The sequence below is a fragment of the Pongo pygmaeus genome, chromosome 17, assembly GCF_028885625.2.
Source record: "Pongo pygmaeus isolate AG05252 chromosome 17, NHGRI_mPonPyg2-v2.0_pri, whole genome shotgun sequence".
NCBI lineage: Eukaryota > Metazoa > Chordata > Mammalia > Primates > Hominidae > Pongo > Pongo pygmaeus.
In genome coordinates, this window is record NC_072390.2 from 72,543,239 (window position 1) to 72,566,321 (window position 23,083).

The 23,083-nt window shown below is 44.5% G+C and overlaps 1 protein-coding gene and 1 long non-coding RNA gene across 6 annotated transcripts in view; one reads left to right on the plus strand and one right to left on the minus strand.

Annotated features, from left to right (window-relative positions):
* Positions 1–1,357: 1,357 nt before the first annotated feature.
* On the plus strand, positions 1,358–22,949 carry LOC134738457 (uncharacterized). Its single transcript, XR_010124180.1, has 5 exons — positions 1,358–1,796; positions 8,613–8,661; positions 10,749–10,804; positions 11,115–11,223; positions 22,734–22,949. It is a non-coding gene; the product is annotated as an uncharacterized LOC134738457 (long non-coding RNA).
* Positions 14,820–23,083, minus strand: part of ATP8B1 (ATPase phospholipid transporting 8B1) — a 155,465-nt gene continuing 147,201 nt past the window's right edge. For all 5 annotated transcript variants that reach the window (XM_063653741.1, XM_054461198.2, XM_063653744.1 and 2 more), the window contains 2 exons: positions 18,761–18,891; positions 14,820–17,104 (listed from right to left, as the gene is read on the minus strand). In XM_063653741.1, the coding sequence (XP_063509811.1) occupies positions 16,880–17,104; positions 18,761–18,891 (356 nt within the window). In that variant the 3' untranslated portion in view covers positions 14,820–16,879. The remainder of the gene's footprint in view (positions 17,105–18,760; positions 18,892–23,083) is intronic.

Below are 23,083 nucleotides of genomic sequence, written 5' to 3' on the forward strand. Positions count from 1 at the left end.
TTTTTGTATTTTTAGTAGAGACGGGGTTTCACTGTGTTAGCCAGGATGGTCTCGATCTCCTGACCTTGTGATCTGCCCGCCCCGGCCTCCCAAAGTGCTGGGATTACAGGTGTGAGCCACCGCGCCCGGCCTATATATGAAAAATTTAAAATGGCCGGGCGCAGTGGCCCAGCACTTTGGGAGGCCGAGGCGGGTGGATCACCTGAGGTCAGGAGTTTGAGACCAGCCTGGCCAACATGGCGAAACCCTGTCTCTACTAAAACTACAAAAATTCGCTAGGCGTGATGGCGGGCGCCTGTAATCCCAGTTAGGAGGCTGAGGCAGGAGAATCGCTTAAACCCAGGAGGCAGAGGTTGCAGTGAACCGAGATTGCGCCACTGCACTCCAGCCTGGTCAATAGAGCAAGAGTCCATCTGAAAAAAAAAAAAAAGAAAAAGAGAAAGCTAAAACAAAGACGGGGCATTCCTTTGCTTGCTTCCTAAGGACGCCCTACTCTGTAATGGAGGAGCTTTCAATAAACTCTCACTGCACCCTGCAACTTGTCTTGAATTCCTTCCTGCATGTAATTCAGGAGGCCTCTCTTGGGGTCTGGATCAAGACTGCTTTTTCTGTGAACAACCACCATGAGAAGAACACGCTCTGACTGACCCACTGGTCCAAGGAGAAGACAGGGACCCAATCTTCAGCTTGGAGACACGTCCAGCTGAACTCAGCCGACATCAGTGACCTGCAGATGCATAAGTGAGAATAAACGATTGTTGGGTTAGGCCTCTGAGTTTGGGAGGCATTTTGTTACACATCTTTACTGTGGCAATAGTAGACTAATAATACATGCTCTATTCTCCAGAAGTTTGTGGCTTAAAATAATAGTTGAATGACCAGGTGCGGTGGCCCAGGCCTGTAATCTCAACATTTTGGGAGGCCATGATGGGAGGATCACATGAGGCCAGGAGTTCAAGACCAGCCTGGGCAACATAGTGGGACCCCCGTCTCCATAAAATTTTTTAAAAATTAGCCTGGCGTGGTGGGCGCACGCCTGTAGTCCCAGCTACTCGGGACGACCAGAATGAACGGCATTGTTCGTCTGTCTCTTCATTCTGATTCTGGCCAGCAAGGGGCGGCCTCCCCCTGCGGTCCTTGCTGTTTGGTCCCTGAGACCACTCAGCTTTGCGCTGAAGGTCGCTTCACCGGACCCCACTTCGCTCTACCAGGCGCAGGATGGGCGTCTCTGTTCTTTTAATGTGACGTCCCCCACAGGCCACCGTACCAGGCCGCCGGTCCGGGGTTAGGGCACTTGACGCCGGCGCCGCCATGTTGTCTCCGGGTCACTTCCGCGTTTCTGGCGCGTAGTCTTCCATTTCCTACTTGGTCCTGCTCGCGGCGCCGCGCCTCCGGGTGTTGGGGAGTTAGGGATGATGGGGAGTCCGGGGCTCGCCCTAGTCGCGGGGACACCGCCTTCCAGGAGCTGTCCCCAGGCAAACTCACAGACATCTTCAAAGAGCCTTCTTGGACATTCTGTTTTTTGCTCCTCAAAACAGGCTTCGGAAAGAGAACAGGCAAACATCACTGCGAGCGCCTCTAGGGCTCCTTTCCCTGTCCCAGGACCGGGAATCGGGGAGGGGTCCAAGCAGAGTTCACTTAGTTAACAAATCAATGAAAAGTTGGAAAATCTCAGTTATATTTTAAATGAGATCGAGGGCGGTGACTCACGCCTGTAATCCCAGCACTTTGGGAGGCCGAAGCGGAGGTGGAGGGTCGCTTGAGGCCAGGAGTTCGAGACCAGCCTAGGCAACATGGTGAGCCACCCCTGCCCCCACCCCTCTATAAAAAATACAAAAATTAGCCGGATTTATTGGCATGGGATTGTGGTCCCAGCTACTTAGGAGGCTGAGGTGGGAGGTCGCTTGAGCCATGGAGGTCGAGGCTGCACTGAGCTGTGATCACACCACTGCACTCCAGCCTGGGGCTACAGAGAGAGACCGTGTCTCTAATTAATAAATAAATTATAGATAGATGATAGATAGATGCAATAAAAAATTAAATTGGCTTGTAAATGGCAAACTAAAAGTGGAAATTATCATTACAATGAAAATATTAATCTGAGGAACCGAAAACTTAACTTTCCTTTTCCTGTAGTTAAGTTTAAGCACTTAGATTTGCTTCAGTGATTCCTAGGCTTCATGATTGCAAGCTGCTTGCTTGTAAGCACCTTGTCTGTCACTAAAAAAATTACAATTATTTTAAAGTCCCGCTGGATGCTCACTCTTTAAGGAGGGTGAACAATGGTAACTCCTGTACAGTTAGAGCTCTGAATGAAGCCAGATACGTTCCACAGATCACAGAACTCATTTTCTGGCTTGGTGAGCCTGGTCAAGTTTCTTAACCTTTCAAGTTTCTTAACCACAGATGTTTCAGTTATAAAGTGATAATAACCCTTCACTGGGAAGGTTATTGTGAGGATAATATGAGATCAAGTATACCAAAATATGCCTAACATGTACTTGACATCCAGTAAGCTTTCTGAATTAGGATATAAATGGCATTAATAGTTAATCATTGTTATTCTTTTGTTCCATGATATGCATGAATAACAACTTGAAGCCTTCAAACTGCTGAGAGCTGCTTGGTGTACCTTGTCTCTCAATTTGCCCTTCCCACTAAACCCGTCTTCCCTCAACAGTGGGCTTTCTGGTCAGCATTTCAGAATGTCTCAAACTGTAGGTCCTTCCCACAGCCCCAAATCTCAGCAAATGACCAGTCTCTTGCTTCAAGCTATTAAATGGATGCTGTCTGACAGCCCTCCCTTGAAACCTGCAAACTCTCGTGCTTTGGCATCCATCCTTTCCCTCTAGTGCAATGCAAGTCACATCCTCCCTCTGGCTAACCTCTCCACCCATCTTCTGGATTCCCCACACCTCTCCAATCTAATCTTCACACTCCAGCCAGGGCGAACACTTACAAATATAAACACAGTCATTTCATTCTCTATCTAGCAACCTTCTGTGGACTTCCTTTTGCTCTCAGGGTTCACCTCAACATCCTTACAGGCCTTCCAGGCTGTGTATGCTCTGGCTTACCACTGCTTCTTATTTTTATTTTATTTTTTATTCTTTTTTTTTTTTTTTGAGAGGGAGTTTTGCTCTTGTTGCCCAGGCTGGAGTGCAATGGAGCGATCTCGGCTCACCGCAACCTCCGCCTCCTAGGTTCAAGTGATTCTCCTGCCTCAGCCTCCCAAGTAGCTGGGACTACAGGCATGCGCCACCATGCCCAGCTAATTTTGTATTTTTAGTAGAGACAGGGCTTCTTTATGTTGGTCAGGCTGGTCTTGAACTCTCGACCTCAGGTGATCCGCCCGCCTCGGCCTCCCAAAGTGCTGGGATTATAGGCGTGAGCCACCACGCCCGACTATTTTTTATTTGTTATTTTGAGACAGGAGTGATCCTCCCACCTCAGCCTCAAAAGTAGCTGGGACTACAGGCACACACCATCACACCTGGCTAATTTTTCTTTTTTTTTTTTTGTAGAGACGGGGTTTGGGGGTTTTGCCCTGTTGCCCAGGTTGGTCTCGAACTCCTGGGCTCAAGGGATACGCCTACCTTAACCTCTCAAAGTGTTAGGATTACAGGTGTGAGCCACTGCGCCCAGCCCTATTGCTTTTTAAAGGTACAATTAACTTTAGCCCAGGCTAGCTTCTTCACTGAATTGATCTGGGTACGAAGTGGGATTTGGGATAGCTGTTAAGAAAGGTGAAGACAGAGTCAAATAGAGAAAAACATTTTCTCTGTAGAGGTGGGGAGACTTTCAGAGCAGAATTAATTGTGTCCTCTAAAAGCAATGAAGTCCTCTTAGTTTGAAGAACGATCATGTATCAGTTTATAGGAATTGAGACTTTTTTTTTTTTTTTTTGAGACAGTCTTTCTCTGTCCCCCAGGCTGGGGTGCAATGGCATGATCTCAGCTCACTGCAACCTCCACCTCCCAAATTCAAGCGATTCTCCTGCCTCAGCCTCCGAAGTACCTGGGATTACAGGCGCCTGCCACCAGGCCTGGCTAATTTTTGTATTTTTAGTAGAGGTGGGGTTTCACCATGTTGGCCAGGCTGGTCCTGAACTCCTGACCTCAAGTGATCCGCCTGCCTTGGTCCCCCAAAGTGCTGGGATTACAGGCATGAGCCACTGTGCCCGGCCGGAGTTGAGACTCCTAAGGGGTCTCGGGGGGGTCTCAGAAGCTCAGCTGATGATATCTTAATCAGGTTTGGGTTTTTTTTTTTCTGTTAGAACAGGTCATAAAAACACTTTCACCCCAAGCCATAAAATCCTATAAAATAGCTCAGTCTTTGACAAATTCAGTAAATATAAAAGAGCCCTTTTGAGTTTCTGTTTACTGAAGGTGTTTGCAGTGATAAAATCTTGATATAAGTTTTCTAGAATCTTGAACTTTCATAGCTCCTTTAGAAACAGTCCTTTGTGTTGTTTTTATTAAACTCTTCAATGAGCAAAGTTTTTATGTTGTTCACACAAAATGTAAATAAGCTGAATGTAGGTGGGAACCCCCAAATGGATGGTAACAGAAAACCTCCTATAGCATTTCCATAGACTGGTTTATTCATTATGCAGCTTGGCTCAGCAGAACCATTTTATAATGAAACTGCAAGATGACTCCCAGTGGGCAAATCAACCTCTATTCTAAAGGTTGATTCTTATCAACTGGGAGAATTGATTCCTGATGAGAAATGCTAGACTAAAAAACCCTCCCACGTTCACTTCACAAGCCAGATCCAATATCTTTAATCCTCTTATGGAAAAGAAACAAGGAGACATTTCAGGGCTTACAACAGCCTTCCAGAATAATTGCAACAGTCTCACAGCATCAGGGGCCAAAGGAATATTAACATCTTTCCAAATGGAAATCATAAACAGGTTATCTGGAGTGAGACAGTCTATATCTTAAACTTGGCCAGAGCACCTTGGATTTTTTTTTTTTTTTTTTGACGGAGTCTTGCTCTGTTGCCCAGGCTGGAGTGCAGTGATGTAACCTTGGCTCACTGTAACCTCCGCCTCCTGGGTTCAAGTGATTTTCCTGCCTCAGCCTCCCCGTAGCTGGGACTACAGGCATGCGCCACACGCCTGGCTAATATTTTTGTACTTTTAGTAGAGACAGGGTATCACCATGTTGATCAGGCTGGTCTCCAACTCCTGACCTCAAATGATCCACCTACCTCAGCCTCTCAAAGTCCTGGGATTACAGGCGTGAGCCACCACGCCAGGCCAGCACCTTGGATTTTAACCACCATCCTAGATCAGGAAGTTTAAATTTTTCTCCATATTAAAATTTTCGTTCCTCATATTTATTGTTAATACATTACTATTTGATTAATACAAATTACTATTTGTTAATACAAATACATTCTATTTGATTCAGGTTTTGAAGCAAAATTCTGATAATTTTAAAACTATGAGAGTTATTTCTTTCTATGCATCTTATTGCTGAGGTCATCTTAGCTGATAATTAATTGGACAATATAGTGGTAAATCCATACTGGTCTTTGACTCCGAAAACATTCTTTCAAATTCCATTGGTGCTTTCCACTGTTTTGACACGACTTTAAGATGTTACCCAGACTCTTCTGAGGGCAAATAATATGTGTGTGCATATAAATGGCCTAACAAAACACACCACTCTGTCTATAGCCATGAACAGGAAGTCCCCATCTCTGGGCACTGCCAGTCACCCAAGAGGACAACGTGAAGAGCTGGGGTTGCTGCTCTAGGGAGAAGCTTGTGGGCTTGGGCGAGTTTCAGTTTGGGAGGCTTTGTGACTTAAGCAGGAAAAATATTAAATTACTCCCTTTGGCCTAAAAATCATTTCTATTTTTTATTGTTTAATTTTTGAAATAGAAAATGTATTCATATGGTTCAATATTTTTAAAGTATGAAAAGATAATTCAATATTTAAAAGTCTCACTACTCATGACCACTGTAGTCTCTTTTTTTTTTTTTGAGACGGAGCCTCACTCTGTCGCCCAGGCTGGAGTGCAGTGGCACAATCTCGGCTCACTGCAACCTCCACCTCCCGGGTTCAAGCGATTCTCTGCCTCAGCCTCCCGAGTAGCTGGGATTGCAGGCATCTGCCACCACGTCCAGCTAATTTTTGTATTTTTAGTAGAGACGGGGTTTCACCATGTTGGCCAGGCTGGTCTCAAACTCCTGACCTCGTGATCCACCCGCCTCAGCCTCCCAAAGTACTGGGATTACAGGCGTGAGCCACTGCACCCGCCCTACTAGTCTCTTTTATATCTAGAGATTCTTGTTGAAAATATGACTATATTCCTCTAAATCTACCTCCTTTATTCCTTCCCTTAAAATGGCTTTCTTTTTTTTAGGCATAAATAATATACAACAGCCTGGGCACTGTGGCTCATGCCTGTAATCCCAGCACTTTGGGAGGCTGAGGCAGGCAGATCGCCTGAGGTCAGGAGTTTAAGACCAGCCTGGCCAACCCGGTAAAACCCCATCTCTACTGAAAATACAAAAATTAGCTGGGCATGGTGGCGCATGCCTGTAATCCCAGCTACTCAGGAGGCTGAGGCAGGAGAATCTCTTGAACCCGGGAGGCGGAGGCTGCAGTGAGCCAAGATTGTGCCCCTGCACTCCAGCCTGGGCAACAGAGACCGCATCTCAAAAGGAAAAAAATATATATGACAAAGTGTACACATTTAAAATGTGCAATTTGATATGTTTTAATATATGTGTATACCTGTGAAACCATCACCACAATTGGGGTTAGGGAAAAAATCCATCACCCCAAAAAGTTTTCTTTTTTTTTTTGAGACAGAGTCTTTCTCTGTTGCCCAGGGTGGAGTGCAGTGGCCTGATCTTGGCTCACTGCAAGCTCCGCTTCCCAGGTTCACGCCATTCTCCTGCCTCAACCTCCTGATTAGCTAGGACTACAGGCACCTGCCACCACGCTCGGCTAATTTTTTGTATTTTTAGTAGAGACAGGGTTTCATCGTGTTAGCCAGATGGTCTCGATCTCCTGACCTCGTGATCCACCCGCCTCGGCCTCGCAAAGTGCTAGGATTACAGGCGTGAGCCACCACGCCCGGCCTACCAAAAAGTTTTCTAATGTATTTCCCTAGTGACTAATGATGTTGAGCATCTTCTCATGTGCATTTTTGCCTTACCTGTATCTTCTCTGTTGAGGTATCTGTTCAGATCTTTTGTGAGGACAAGGTACGGGGTTCCAGGTAGGGATCCAAGTTCATTTTTTCGCATGTGGATATCAAATGTCCCGGCACCATTTACTGAGAAGGCCATCCTTTCTCTACCTCATCGCTTTTGTAACCTTGTTCAGTATCAGTTGTCCATTGATGTATGGGTTTATTTATGTACTCTATTAGGTTCCATTGATCTATTTGCTCTCTTTAAGCCAATACTATGCTGTTTTGATTGCTATAGCTTTATAACAATTTTCTCTTTTTTGGCCCTAATTTCACATTTATTTTATTTTTAAAATTTTGACTTTTATTATAGATTAAAGGGTATATGTGCGCTTTGTTTCATGGGTAAATCGCATGACTCTGAGGCTTGAGGTCCCAGTGATCCTCTCCCCCAGGCAGTCAGCATGGTACTTAATAAGTGGTTCTTCAGCCCATGCTGGTAACAACTTTCAAAATCAAGTAGTGTTCTTCCTCCAACTTTGTTTTTCTTCTGCAGAGTTATTTTGACTATTTTAGGTCCTTTGTATTTCCAGGTGAATTTTAGAATCAGCTTATCAATTTTTACCAAAAAAAAATCTCATGGGATTTCAATTGGAATTGCATTGACTCTACACATCAATTTAATCGCCTCCTCTTTCTTTTTATATGAAAGGTTGTCCCCATACACACAGTTCTGCACCTGGCTCTTCACACTCCACAGTGAATGGAGATCTTTCATTCTTCTCCCTTAGCTCCCATTATAGTTTCATTGTATCCTTTTGTTGGGATGGAACTTATTTCATTTAACTGTAGTTAAACTGATGGATTGCTAGCTTACTGCTGATATTTTGCTATTACAAACAGTGCTGCAGTATAATCACTGTACGTGTCATTTCCCTTGTGCGCAAATATATCTTCAGGATGAATTTGAGAAGTATGATTGCCAGGTCAAAGGGAATATACACTTAACATTTTAATGGCAAGGGCCAGGCGCGGTGGCTCACGCCTGTAATCTCAGCATTTTGGGAGGCTGAGGCGAGTGGATCACAAGATCAGGAGATCGAGACCATCCTGGCTAACACGGTGAAACCCCATCTCTACTGAAAAAAAATACAAAAAATTAGCCGAGTGTGGTGGCACGCGCCTGTAGTCCCAGCTACTCAGGAGGCTGAGGCAGGAGAATAGCTTGAACCTGGGAAGCAGAGGTTGCAGTGAGCTGAGATTGCGCCACTGCACTCCAGCCTAGGTGACAGAGCTAAACTCCATCTCAAAAAAAAAAAAATTAATGGTTATGGCTAAATCCTTTCCTAGAGTTTCATTAATTTATATACTTTTCATTAATACATTAGAAGGCTTGTTTTGCCATAGCTTTAACAGTGCATTACCAAACTTTCTTGTTTTTGCCAAATTAATAGGTGAAGATGGCCTATCAAAATCATTTTTATTTTCACTTCTTTATTTCAGGTAAGTTTAAACATCGTTTCATGTGTTTAAGAGCCATTTGTATTTCTTTTTTGTTTGTTTTTTTTTGAGATGGAGTCTTGCTCTGTTGCCCAGGCTGGAGTGCAGTGGTGCGATCTCAGCTCACTGCAAGCTCCACCTTCCGGGTTCACGCGATTCTCCTGCCTCAGCCTCCTGAGTAGCTGGGACTACAGGCACCCGCCACCACACCCGGCTAATTTTTTGTATTTTTAGTAGAGATGGAGTTTCACTGTGTTAGCCAGGATGGTCTCGATCTCCTGACCTCGTGATCCGCCCGCCTCAGTCTCCCAAAGTGTTAGGATTACAGGCGTGAGCCACTGCGCCCGGCTGTATTTCTTTTTTTTGAGACAGAGTCTGGCTGTGTTTCCCAGGCTGGAGTGCAGTGGTGCAGTCTCAACTCACTGCAGCCTCCACCTCCTAGGTTCAAGTGATTCTCCTGCCTCAGCCTCCCTAGTAGCTGGGACTACAGTTACACACCCAGCTAATTTTTGTATTTTTAATGGAGACGGGGTTTCACCATGTTGGCTTGGCTGGTCTCAAACTCCTGGCCTTAAGTGATATGCCCACCCTGGCCTCCGAAAGTGCTGGGATTACAGGGATGAGCCACCACACCCCGCTCCATTTGTATTTCTTTTTCTTTGACTTTTTTTTTCACAACCTTGGCTGCTATGGTCTGAAGGTTTGTGCCCCCTTAAAATCCATATGCTGAAATCCTAACCTCCAAGGTGATATTAGGAGGTGGAGACGTTCAGAGGTGATTAAATCAGGAGGGATTATGTCTTTATAAAATAGTCCTGAAGGAGCTTGTTGGCCCCTTCCACCATGTAAAGGCACAGTCAAAAGGCACCATTTGTGAACCAGAAAGCATTTCCTCAGTAGGCACCAAATCTGTCAGCCTCTTGACCTAAGACTTCCTAGCTTCTGCCAGAACTGTGAGAAAAAAATTCTGTTGCTTATATAAACCACGCAGTTTGTGGTATTTTGTCATAGCAGCCTGAACTAAGACTTGCACACTTCTTCTCCATTTTGCCATTTGTCTTTGCTTATACCTTTTTTCTTTTTCTTTTTTTTTTTTTTTTTTTGCCATAATGGAGGTTTTAAAAATATTTATGTATTTGAAATTACTAGCCTTTCCTTTGAGGCTTTAGATTTTTAGTCTTAATTAGAAAGTCTTTCCCCACTCCAGTATTTGAATTTCCTCGTGATTTTCTTCAAGTACTTTTGTGAGTGTTTTTTTCTTTTACATTTAAATCTCTTCATTATTTGGAGTCTATTCTACTACAGTGCACGATATCTAATTTGTTTCCCTGTTGTCTCAACACCATCTATTTAAAAGTCCATCTTTCCCCCCACCCACCTTTGATGCCACTTTATATAGTAAATGTTCATGTGTTTGAGTCTATTTCTGGATTTTTCTATTCTGTTCCATGGAATGTCTGTGTAATCATGCATCAGAACCACACTACTGAAACTGTTTTTCAAATTATAATATGGCATAATATCTGGTAGGAGTAGTCTCACCTCATTGCTTACAGTTTTCTGACATTAATTTTTCCATATGAACTTTAGAATCAGCCTATTACAGGAAACTTGGCATTTTTATAAGGATTATATGCCATTTTTAAGTTATTGTGGGAAGAATCAACCCTTTCTAGTGTGATTTTTTTTTCTTTTTTTCTTTGAGACAGAGTCTCACTTTGTCACCCAGGCTGGAGTGCAGTGATGCAATCTCAGCTTACCACAATCTCCGCCTCCTGGGTTCAAACGATTCTCCTGCCTCAGCCTCCCAAGTAGCTGGGACGACAGGTGCACGCCACCACGCATGGCTAATTTTTGTGTTTTTAGTAGAGATGGGGCTTCACCATGTTGGCCAGTCTGGTCTCCAACTCCTGACCTCAGGTGATCCGCCTGCCTCAGCCTGCTGGTATTACAGGATTACACGGTGGTGCCCGGCCTCAGTTTTGACGACTTTCCCTGATGACTAATGATGTTGAGCATCTTTTCATATGCTTATTGACCATTTATATCTCTTTTTTTTTTTGAGATGGAGTTTCTCTCTTGTTTTCCAGGCTACAGTACAGTGGCATGATCTCGGCTCACTGCAACCTCCACCTCCCAGGTTCAGGTGATTCTCCTTAGTTTCACGAGTAGGTGGGATTATAGGCACATGCCCCCATTCCCAGCTAATTTTTGTATTTTTAGTAGTGACGGGGTTTCATCATATTGGTCAGGCTGGTCTCCAACTCTTGACCTCAGGTGATCCGCCTCGGCCTCCCAAAGTGTTGGGATTACACGCGTGAGCCACCCATCGTGCCCGGCTATATCTCTTCTTTGGAGAAATATCTAATCAAGAAAATCATTTTTACTGTTTTTATTTTTTGGTTTGTTTGTTTTTTTCCTCTGAGATGGAGTTTCACTCTTGTTGCCCATCCTAGAGTACAATGGCACGATCTCGGCTCACTTCAACCTCCGCCTAGCAGTGTGTCCGGAATCAGTGGGTTCTTGGTCTCACTGACTTCAAGAATGAAGCCGTGGACCCTCGCGGTGAGTGTTACAGTTCTTAAAGGTGGCGTGTCCAGAGTTTGTTCCTTCTGATATTCAGATGTGTTCGGAGTTTCTTCCTTCTGGTGGGTTCGTGGTCTCGCTGGCTTCAGGAGTGAAGCTGCAGACCTTCACGGTGAGTGTTACAGCTCTTAAGGTGGTGCATCTGGAGTTGTTCGTTCCTCCTGGTGGGTTCGTGGCCTCCCTAGCTTCAGGAGTGAAGCTGCAGACCTTCACAGTGAGTGTTACAGCTCATAAAGGCAGTGTGGACCCAAAGGGTGAGCAGTAACAAGATTTATTGCAAAGACAAAAGAACAAAGCTCCCACAGTGTGGAAAGGGACCCCAGTGGGTTGCCGCTGCTGGCGTGGGCAGCCTGCTTTTATTCTCTAATCTGGCCCTACCCACATCCTGCTGATTGGTCCATTTTACAGAGAGCCAATTGGTCTATTTTACAGAGAGCTGATTGGTCCGTTTTGACAGGGTGCTGATTGGTACGCTTACAATCCCTGAGCTAGACACAAAAGTTCTCCACATCCCCACTAGATTAGCTAGATACAGAGTGTCTACACAAAGGTTCTCCAAGTCCCCACCAGAGTAGCCAGATAGAGTGTCGATTGGTGCATTCACAAACCCTGAGCTAGACACAGGGTGCTGATTGGTGTGTTTACAAACCTTGAGCTAGATACAGAGTGCTGATTGGTGTATTTACAATCCCTTAGCTAGACATAAAGGTTCTCCAAGTCCCCACCAGACTCAGGAGCCCAGCTGGCTTTACCCAGTGGATCCTGCACCAGGGCTGCAGGTGGAGCTGTCTGCCAGTCCTGCGCCCTGCGCCGCACTCCTCAGCCCTTGGGTGGTTGATGGGACTGGGCACTGTCGAGCAGGGAGCGGTGCTCGTAAGGGAGGCTTGGGCGGTGCAGGAGCCCACGGTGGGGGCGGGGAGGCTTAGGCATGGCAGGCTGAAGGTCCTGAGCCCTGCCCCATGGGGAGGCAGCTAAGGCCCAGGAACAGGTCGAACACAGCAGGTGCTGGTCCAGGTGCTAAGCCCCTCACTGCCCGGGCGGCAGGGCCGGTCAGCCACTGGAGTGCAGGGCCTCCGAGCCCTCACCCACCGGGAACTCGCACTGGCCCGCAAGCACTGCGTGCAGCCCCAGTTCCCACCCACGCCTCTCCCTCCACACCTCCCCGCAAGCTGAGGGAGCCGGCTCCGGCCTTGGCCAGCCCAGAAAGGGGCTCCCACAGTGCAGCGGTGGGCTGAAGGGCTCCTCAAGCGCGGCCAGATTAGGCACCAAGGCCCAGGAGGCACCGAGAACGAGCGAGGGCTGTGAGGGCTGCCAGCATGCTGTCACCTCTCACCGGGTTCAAGCGATTCTCCTGCCTCAGCCTCCCTAGTAGCTGGGATTACAGAGGTGCGCCACCACACTTGGCTAATTTTTATTTTTAGTAGAGACGGGGTTTCTTCATGTTGGTCAGACTGGTCTCGAACTCCCGGCCTCAGATGATCTGCCCGCCTGGGCCTCCCAAAGTGCTGGGATTACAGGTGTGAGCCACTGCACCCAGCCTTTACTGTATTTTTTAGCAGAAAGAAAATGATTGCATTACAGTGGTTATTTTTAAGGGCCCCAACCTCCACTTTGTCCTGAGATCTACACTGTGTTGTTTTCAGTGTTTTGACAGGCCTTTTTATTTTTATAAATGCCCCAGAAATTGTAGTGCAGCCCTAACTTTCTAGCAGGACTTTTAGAAGCTGACAATTTTCCTAAGTTTCATTCACATCACATGAAGGCAGCAATTATTAAAATATATTTAGATTCCATTAGGGTACATTTTGCTGTCACATTGAAGTCTCTCAAGAATCATTTTATTCCCATCAGATGTGGTTACTGAGCAGTTTCTAGTGCTGAACATGACTAAGAACCTTTAGGTGGTGCTCTTTGATTAAAAACATTTATCCCTCAAACAACTTAAATACAGTAGTATATTGCAGGAAGAAGTGACCTTTATTTTTTTAGGGATGGTCTCCCAGGTCTGCTCAATTTTTCTGCCATTTTTATTGCAGAGGCTAGTAATTTGCCCATCTCCTCCCAGCCCAAGCACCCCAAGACTGATACTTTTCTATCACCTGCTGCTAATTTTGCCTCCCAAAGAGTCTCCCATCTCTGACGCAGAGAGAACCTTCTTGGTGGGGTCACGGCTTCCCTTGCGTCCAAGAGCTGTCTGTCCCACAGCCTGGTCAGACTCCCACAGCCTGGTCAGACTCCCACAGCCTCGTCAGACTCCCACAGCCTCAAACCCCAGGTTTGCCACTCCCTTCCTCACTCACTCCTGTTTGCTCATTTTTCTGACAATGATTCATCATGTATTTCTAGGACTATCTGCTCACTTCCCACCCCTTACTTTTTTTGTTTTGTTTTTTGAGATGGAGTCTCGCTCTGTCACCCAGGCTGGAGTGCAGTGTCACAATCTCAGCCCACTGCAACCTCCACCTCCCAGGTTCAAGTGATTCTCCTGTCTCAGCTTCCCAAGTAGCTGGGATTACAGGTGTGCACCACCACGCCCGGCTGCTTTTTTTTATTCTTAGTAGAGATGGGGTTTCACCATGTTGGCCATGCTGGTCTCGAACTCCTAACCTCAGGTGACCCACCACCTTGGCCTCCCAAAGTGCTGGGATTACAGGTATGAGCCACCATGTCCAGCCTTAGCCCTTCCTTTTGGTTGAGGGTTACCTTTCCTTTCATTCTGGCTAAAGAGTTGAGGTCAGTTGGAGAAACCCAGACTCAATCTTCCTTTTTTTTTTTTTTTTTTTTTTGAGAGAGTCTCACTCCATTGCCCAGGCTGGAGAACAGTAGCACAATCATGGCTCACTGCAACCTCTGCTTCCTGGGTTCCAGCAATTCTCCTGCCTCAGCCACCAGAGTAGCTGGGATTACAGGTGTGCACCACCTCACCCGGCTAATTTTTGTATTTTTAGTAGAGATGGGGTTTCGCCATGTTGGCCAGACTGGTCTCAAACTCCTGGCCTCAAGTGACCTGCCCACCTCAGCCTCCTAAAGTGCTGGGATTATAGGCATGAGTCACCATGCCCGGCTGATCTCCCTAAGTCTAAATCTTTACCCCTCTGTCTGTCTCTAAAGTCTGACCACCTTTTTAATTCTTTTAGAGACAGAGTCTTGCTCTCACCCAGGCTTCAGTACAGTGGCATAATCATAGCTCACTGCAGCCTCAAACTCCTGGGCTCAAGTGATCCTCCCACCTAAACCTCCCAAGCAGCAGAGACTACAGGCACATGCCACTACACTGAGATGTTTTTTTTTTTTTGAAAAGACAGAGTCTTGCTATGTTGCCCAGGCTGGTCTCAAACTCCTGGCCTCAAGTGATTCTCCTGCCTCAGCCTTCCAAAGTACTGGGATTACAGGTATGAGCCACAGTGCCTGGTCCTGATCACCTTTTCGCCATCACTTCTTCCCTAACACTTAGTTTCCCTGTCCCTGACTTTCTCACCACCAAAGGACCCCTGCATTCCTCTAGAAACCTTGTGGGACTAGATTCTTCTGTCACATATCCTATTCTTAAAAATAACAATAACAACAAAAGCCAATTTAAATGCTTTAGAAGATTATACTTTTCAAAGATTTTACTAAATCATTTTTTTAAACAAAATATACATTAAATCTCAGATTTACAGAATATAGAAATAATTTATCCAAAGAAATTTGCATTTTAAAATTGTTAATATTGCACCCAACAGTATGTCTTTGACACATTTGCATTGTCAATCTTTCCCACAATTTGTAAAAACAGGAGAGAAATCTGAAACTAACAGAATTACACAAGCTAACTTTTCTGTAAAAAAAGAAAAAACTTATAATTTTTTATTTACAAGTTAAGAAAAAGTTGTAAACGTTCAGGATTTTACTTCCATAGAATAAAAAGCCATACATTCTTTCATCATACCTAGAAAATGAACTATATACACATTGTGATTACCTCATAGGAATTCAACAGGACTGATATTGTGAACATTCACAGCCCAATGGTAAAAAACAGAATTATTGAACTATGGAAACTAGGTTTGTGAAAGACACAGAATGAGAAAAATGTCTGGAAAAAAATTTCTTTTACCTCCTTGAGGAGTTTCCATAATTACCTAAAGTTATCTTCAAATTTAAAAGGACACACCATTCCCCAGTCTTAGGAATGTGGCTGCCGATAACCTTTTCTCTCGACATAAGACAAGTGAAAAAGAGTGAGGTCTCTGTTCAAGTCCCTTATAAAATACTTTACATATAGGCAGGCACAAAAGTTTGCTTTCCAAAAGAAAGCTTTGCAAAATATTCTGTAATTTATTACTGATATCCTCAGTTTTTAAAAACACCTTTTTTAAACCCGTAAATATTTAGATGCTTTAAAAAATGACAGTAGGGAATCAAATCATTTGGTACTATGGGAAGCTGCTAAAATAATATTTGATAGTAAAAGTATGTAATGTGCTATCTCACCTAGTAGTAAACCAAAAATAAACTGAAACTTTATGGAATCTGAAGTTATTTTCCTTGATTAAATAGAATTATTAAACCAATATGAGGAAACATGAAACCATGCAATCTACTATCAACTTTGAAAAAGTGATTGAACCACTTAGCTTTCAGATGATGAACACTGATAAGTCATTTGTCATTACTATAAATTTTAAAATCTGTTAATAAGATGGCCTATAGAGGGGAAAAAGGAGCTCTGGGAAATTATGCTAAAGATCACAGAAAGGAAAATGTAACTAATTTTATAATACAATACCATTTGAACTGAAATACAACATGCTTTTTAATACTATTGCCCTGGATGTTGAGACTGGATTAAAACATTCCCTTTCAACCATAATGTACATAACCAGTTGAATAATAGGACTTTTATTATTATTAAAAAAATTTGTTTGAGATGGAGTCTCACTCTGTTGCTCAGGCTGGAGTGCAGTGCCACGATCTCGGCTCACTGGAACCTCCACCTCCCAGGTTCAAGCGATTTCCAGCTAATTTTTGTATTTTTAGTAGAGATGTGGTTTCACCATGTTGGCCGGGCTGGTCTCCTGACCTCAAGTGATCCACCTGCCTTGGCCTCCTAAAGTGCTAGGATGACAGGCATGAGCCACTGTGCCCGGCCTATTTTTAAATTTTTCTTAAGACAGAGTCTTGCTCTGTCACCCAGGCTGGAGTGCAGTGGTGCAATCTTGGCTCACTGTAACCTCCATTTCCCAGGTTCAGGCGATTATCCCGCTTCAGCCTCTCAGATAGGTGGGATTACGGGTGCCTACCACCAAGCCCTGCTAATTTTTTAATTTGTGGTAGAGACAGGGTTTCACCATGTTGGCTGGGCTGGTCTCGAACTCCTGGCCTCAGGTGATCTCCCTCCTCAGCCTCCTAAAGTGCTGGGATTACAGACCTGAGCCACCACGCCCGGCCGAATAATAGGACTTTTAAAAGTCCTATTTCTTGGCTCTGCTGTTGTTTAATAGTCTAACCCAAGGAGTTTGTTACAAAGATTATTTATCGTCTTCAATATCTTTGTGACGAATGCAGTTCACACACACACACAAAGTCCTGAGAGTCTTTCATAAAAAAATAGACGTGCTTTGTGGCCGCATCCCGGCCTGGGGGTGAGGGATCAGCTGTCCCCGGTGCGCCTGTACTCCGCGGTGCCATCAGCCACGATGGCATCAAGCGGCGAGCGCTTCTTGCGGATGCTGCGCCCGGAGGAGATGAGGTCCGCGTAGCCCCGCTGGTGCGAGAAGGCGTAGGCCGAGCGCCGCGTTGACACGCCCCGGCGGAACACCTGCTGCCGTCGCTGCCACTGCTCCTCCGCCTTCAACCGCTTGCGATGCTTCTGGATCTGCAAGGGGGAGAGATGGGGAAGGATGAAGATAAGGTCCACACCAGGGAGGAGGCCTGGCCAGACGGTGGACAGAAATGAACACTAATGAACTCCCCTGACACCTGCCCCATTTTGATGCAGGCAGCTCTGTCCCCACTTTAGTATGTGTGTCTATGTGTGTCTACATCTTTTTTTTGTTTTTGAGACGGAGTCTTGCTCTGTCACCCAGACTTGAGTGCAATGGCGCGATCTTGGCTCACTGTAACCTCTGCCTCCCAGGTTCAAGCGATCCTCCTGCCTCAGCCTCCAGCCCCGGTAACTGGGGTTACAGGCACACACTGCCACACCCGTCTAATTTTTGTATTTTTAGTAGAGACAGAATTTCACCATGTTGGCCAGGCTGGTCCTGACCTCCTGAATTCCTGACTTCAAGTGATCTGTCTGCCTCTGCCTGCAAAAGTTCTGGGATCAAAGGCGTGAGCCACAGTGCTTGGCTATATCTATTTATCTATAGATATATATATCGACATATATATATGATGATATAGATCTATATCCATCTCTCTATATCTATACATAGATTGATTGATCGATCGATCTACCTACCTACCTACCTGGAGATATATATTGAAGCCGAGGGAAGGTTATCTAACTTTTCCAAGGTCACACAGCTAGAAAATGCAAAGCCAAGATTCCCACTCGCCCGAAGCTAGTGCCCTTTTCTAGTTCAGACCAGATGGGTACAGTCAAAGAGAAAATTTAGTAGGGCCTCTTTCCTGGGTTGTTACTGCATACTGTTGGCACTGCAAAAGGGAGAACTGAGGGATACTGAAGGTTGCCTCACTAGCCTCTACTCTCTCCTTCTTTCTAATGGAAATTGATAGTATTCAGATCACCACCACCCCCACCCCTCACAGCCACATTTCTCATGGGTGGTGGGCAGGTTGATTTCCCTTGCTAAACTAGTCCAGAATGGGCAAGTGACCTAATTTTGGCACATGCGACCTGAGGGCACTGTACTGGGGCCCTTGGGTGAAAAGTTCCATGGCCCCTAAGGAGCTACAGAGTAGTCTCTTATCTCCCTCCGACACTGATAGGTCAGGATGTGATGCCCAGAACTGCTCTGGCCATCTTCCAGCATCCATATGAAGCTAATAATGAAGGTTTCTGAGAGAAGAGATGGCAAGAACCAGCCCAATCGTTTTTTGACAACATTAAATTGCTCAATCAACTGTGCCTGAAGCCTGCTAATGATGAATGATGACGCACTACTGTAGAGACATTTTGAGTCACAACTTTCTGTTCCTTGTAGCTCAAAGGATCCTGCTACAGAAGGTGACATTTTTCTTTAAATAAAGAAAAAAAACCCAATCTGATTTGTATGACAAAATGTTAACACTGTAATTGTTAAACTGAGGGGACAGATATATGGGGCTCATTCTATTCTCCCTTTTTTGTTTATGTTTGGTAATTTTTGTATTAAAAAGCAAGCACACTAAACTCCCAATTCCAAAAGACTTATTTGTGAGATAGAGTTAAAGAAAGAGAAGCAATCATGAAAAATCATTCTTACCAAACTTCCCATGAGCTTAGAATTTTGCAGGAAAGGTGCTGTTGGGAAACACTTTGGTTTCTGTGAGGGACAGAGTTGGGAGAGGACTATGTTCTTTATACCTTATCACTTTCTGATGGCCAGATGGTCATTGACAGGAATCGGATGGCAACGACGGGCAGTAAGCACACAGCAACAGTCAGGATAATAGTTAACCAAATGTATGGCTGTCTCAGAGCGTTTGAAGCTGTGCCTGTAAAGAACATGGCAAATGCATCACTGTGGTCCCTTTTTCCTAAGAACATAGTTAATATTTCACCAGGTGTGGTGGCTCATGCCTGTAATCCTAACACTTTGAGAGGCCAAGGTGGGTGGATTGCCAGAGCTCAGGAGTTCGAGACCAGCCTGGGCAACATGGTGAAACCCTGTCTCTACTAAAATACAAAAAATCAGCCGGACATGGTGGTGTGCACCTGTAGTCCCAGCTACTCAGGAGACAGCAGAATTGCTTGAACCCAGAAGGCGTAGGTTGCAGTGAGCTAAGATCGTGCCACTGCACTCCAGCCTGGGTGATAAAGCAAAACTCTGTCTCAAAAATAAAAAAAAAATTAAAAAGAACATAGTTAATCTTTCATAATCTATAAATAGATCTTTTATGGTAAAGTTTTACAACTGGATTGGCCTCCCCAAAATATCCATTATGGCTCAAAGAACAGACATTTTAAAATCAGACTAAGCAAAGCAAAATTGGGAAGGTAAATTATTTGAAACAAGGCAAATGTACATAAGTGAGCAAATAAGGAAAAAAAGCACATTTGTTGACATTGCATTGATTAAAAATGCAAAGTTAGGTGATCAAGACTTCTGACTTTTTTTTGAGATAGGGTCTCACTCTGTTACCCAGGTTGGAGTGCAGTGGTGTGATCATGGCTCACTGCAGCCTCAACTTCCTGGGCTCAAGTGTCCTCCTACCTTAGCCTCCTGAATAGCTGGGACTACAGGTGTGCGCCACCATGCTTGGCTAATTTTTGTATTTTTTGTAGAAATGGGGTTTCACCATGTTGCCCAGGCTGGTCTCAAACTCCTGAGCTCAAGTGGCCTCCCAAAGTGCTGGGATTACAGCCATGAGCCACGGCACCTGGCCTTCTGAATTTAAGGATTTATAAAAGCACTTTTCAGCCAGGTGGTGGCTCACACCTGTAATCCCAGCACTTTTGGAGGCCGAGGTGGGCGGATCACCTGAGGTGGGGAGTTCAAGACCAGCCTGGCTAACATGGTGAAACTCTGTCTCTACTAAAAATACAAAATTAGCTGGGTGTGGTGGTGCATGCCTGTAATCCCAGCTACTCGGGAGGCTGAGGCATGAGAATCACTTGAACCTGGGAGGCAGAGGTTGCAGTGAGCCAAGATCGTGCCATTGTATTCCAGCCTGGGGAACAGTGAGAATCCATCTCAAAAAAAAAAAAAAAGCACTTTTCAATTTTAGTTCTGGTTTGAAACTCCAAATAATAAAAGCTATAGCACTGCCAGGCCGGGCGCGGTGGCTCACGCCTGTAATCCCAGCACTATGGGAGGCTGAGGTGGGCAGATCACCTGAGATCAGGAGTTCAAGACCAGCCTGGCCAATATGGTGAAACCCTGTCTTTACAAAAATACAAAAATTAGCCGGGGATGATGGCAGGTGCCTGTAGTCCCAGCTACTCTGGAGGCTGAGGTGAGAGAATTGCCTGAACCTGGGAGGTGGAGGTGGTAGTGAGCCAAGATTACGTCACTGCACTCCCAGCCTGGGTGACAGAGCGAGACTCTGTCTCAAAAAAAAAAAAAAAAAAAAAAAAGCTAGCACTACTAGTACCTGGTGTTTTATACAGATCATGTCATTTGATCAGTTCTGAGAGATGGGTATTAACCCTGTGTCACATAAGTAAATTGTGTTGTGCAGAAGTTAAAAAATTTGCCCAAGCTAGCAAAACCAACCATGGCAATGCCTGAATTAAAACCTCCTTCTGCCTGACTGGAGCCGTGCTTTTCCACTGCAATTTTTTTTCTGAATTTTTATGTCAGATGAAGTAATAATTCAATAATACAATCACATAATCATAGACACAACCCAATTTTCAAAATCGAATGACCGTCTTCCAGAGCCACGTTTCTCATCATGTTTTCTGTACTTACACTCTCAGTTTGTAAAAACAATGGTCTTGATTTTTTTAAATGTGGTTTTTACCCTGCTAAGTGTATATGAGATTAAAAAACTCCCTATGGAAATATGCTAAGTAACTGGGTTACTAATATTTTAAAACACATAGTAAAGAAAAACACAATCACAAAAAAAAATGAGCTGAATCCCAAGAAGGAAAGGGTTACCACAGCAACGGACTTTTACAACTCAACAACTGGTCATAAAAATCTGAATCTTTTATAGGGAAACTAGTTTTGTTATTGTTGTTGTTTTTTTTTTTTTTGAGACGGAGTCTTGCTCTGTCGCCCAGGCTGGAGTGCAGTGGCGTGATCTCAGCTCACTGCAAGCTCTGCCTCCTGGGTTCACGCCATTCTCCTGCCTCAGCCTCCTGAGTAGCTGGGACTACAGGTGCCTGCCGCCTCAGCCTCCTGAGTAGCTGGGACTACAGGTGCCTGCCACCACGCCTGGCTAATTCTTTCTATTTTTTAGTAGATACAGGGTTTCATCATGTTAGCCAGGATGGTCTCAATCTCCTGACCTCGTGATCTGCCTGCCTTGGCCTCCCAGAGTGCTGGGATTACAGGGGTGAGCCACCACGCCCAGCCAGGGAAACTAGTTTATGGGGATTGTTTTTCATTGTGAGTCCAAGCTCTCTATTCAAAATAAGAAGCTCATGAATTCTAGTTCATAATTATTTGTTATTAATATTTTATATTCATATTTATAATATTTATATCAGTTCAAATTCATTCTAGCATTTGTCAATGTGTCATATATTTTATGCAATTGTAATCACTGGTCACATAACTATTTTGTTTTCTATCGATTTACTTATTGTTCTACACACATATTTCTTATTTGTCTCTTTTTTGTTACTTTATTATTACTTTTTTAAGAGGCGGGGTCTCGCTATGTTGCCCAGGCTGGTCTTGAACACCTAGGCTCAAGTGATCCTCCTGTCTCGGCCTCCCAAACTGCTGGGACTATAGGGGTGAGCCACTGTGCCTGCCCTGCACACATATTTCTAATAATGTTGACCACTTTTGAATTCTAGAATTTCATCATATTGGTATTTCATGGTATGATTAGCTAATTTAATAATATTCTTAGGTCTTGGGTTATTTCCATTTTTTCCTCTTTTTTACAATTAGAAATGTTATGGTGGTGCCATCTGTACAAATTAGCTTTGCCAAAACTTGGTGTGTTTTATTATCTCAGGATACTTTCCCCAAGTAGAAATACCTGGCCAAAATATGTAAAAAGTTTTATAATCCCTTACGTATTTTCAGATGTTTGGAAAAATTAAAATATATTGCAGTGTTACTAGCAATACTTGTATACTCACTTTTCCAAACACCTACCAATACTAGGTTTTGTGGTTTTTTCTTTTAAGAAAGGGTCTCACTCTGTCACCCAGGCTGGGGTGGCATAATCATGGCTCTCTACAGCCTCAATCTGCCAGGCTCAAGCAATCCTTCCCACCTCAGCCTCCTGAGGAGCTGGGATCACCAGCGTGTACCACCATGCCCAGTTAATTTTTTTTCAATTTTTTCTTTTCTTTCTTTTTTTTTTTTTTTTTTTTTTGTAGAGACGAGGTCTCCCTATGTTGCCTAGGCTTAAGAGATCCTCCTGCATTGGCCTTCCAAAGTGCTGGGATTACAGGCGTGAGCTACCACATCTAGCCCCAGTATTAGGTTTTATGGGAAAGAAAGAATAGGCTTTTATCTAGCCTTTTAAGTCTTAAGTTATCTAATTCAACACACGTACAGTGCTATTGTAAAGCTATTTTAATTTGTCTTCCGCCCATCATGTTATGCCTTTTCAACCCACCATCACCATTTAATTTCCAGACAGGACATTAATTTTCACTAGCAATAATAATTTTGTTGTGCTTTGTTTTTTTTTTTTTGAGACAGGGTCCCGCTGTGTCACCTGGGCTAGAGTACAGCAGTGCCATCACGACTCACTGTAACCTCAACATCCCAGGTCAAGCAATCCTCCCACTTCAGCCTCTCCAGTAGCTAGAACTACAGGCATGTGCCACCATGCTTGGCTAATTTTTTTGTATTTTTTGTAGAGATAGGGTTTAGCCATGTTGTCCAGGCTGGTCTTGAACTGCTGGGCTCAAGCAATCCACTTGCCTCGGCCTCCCAAAGTGCTGGGATTACAGGTGTGAGCCACTGCGCCCGGCCATTCCACCTTGTATATTTTATTACTTAACAGAAGTTATGTCAAAATCTAAACTAATGACATTTGTCTGTACATT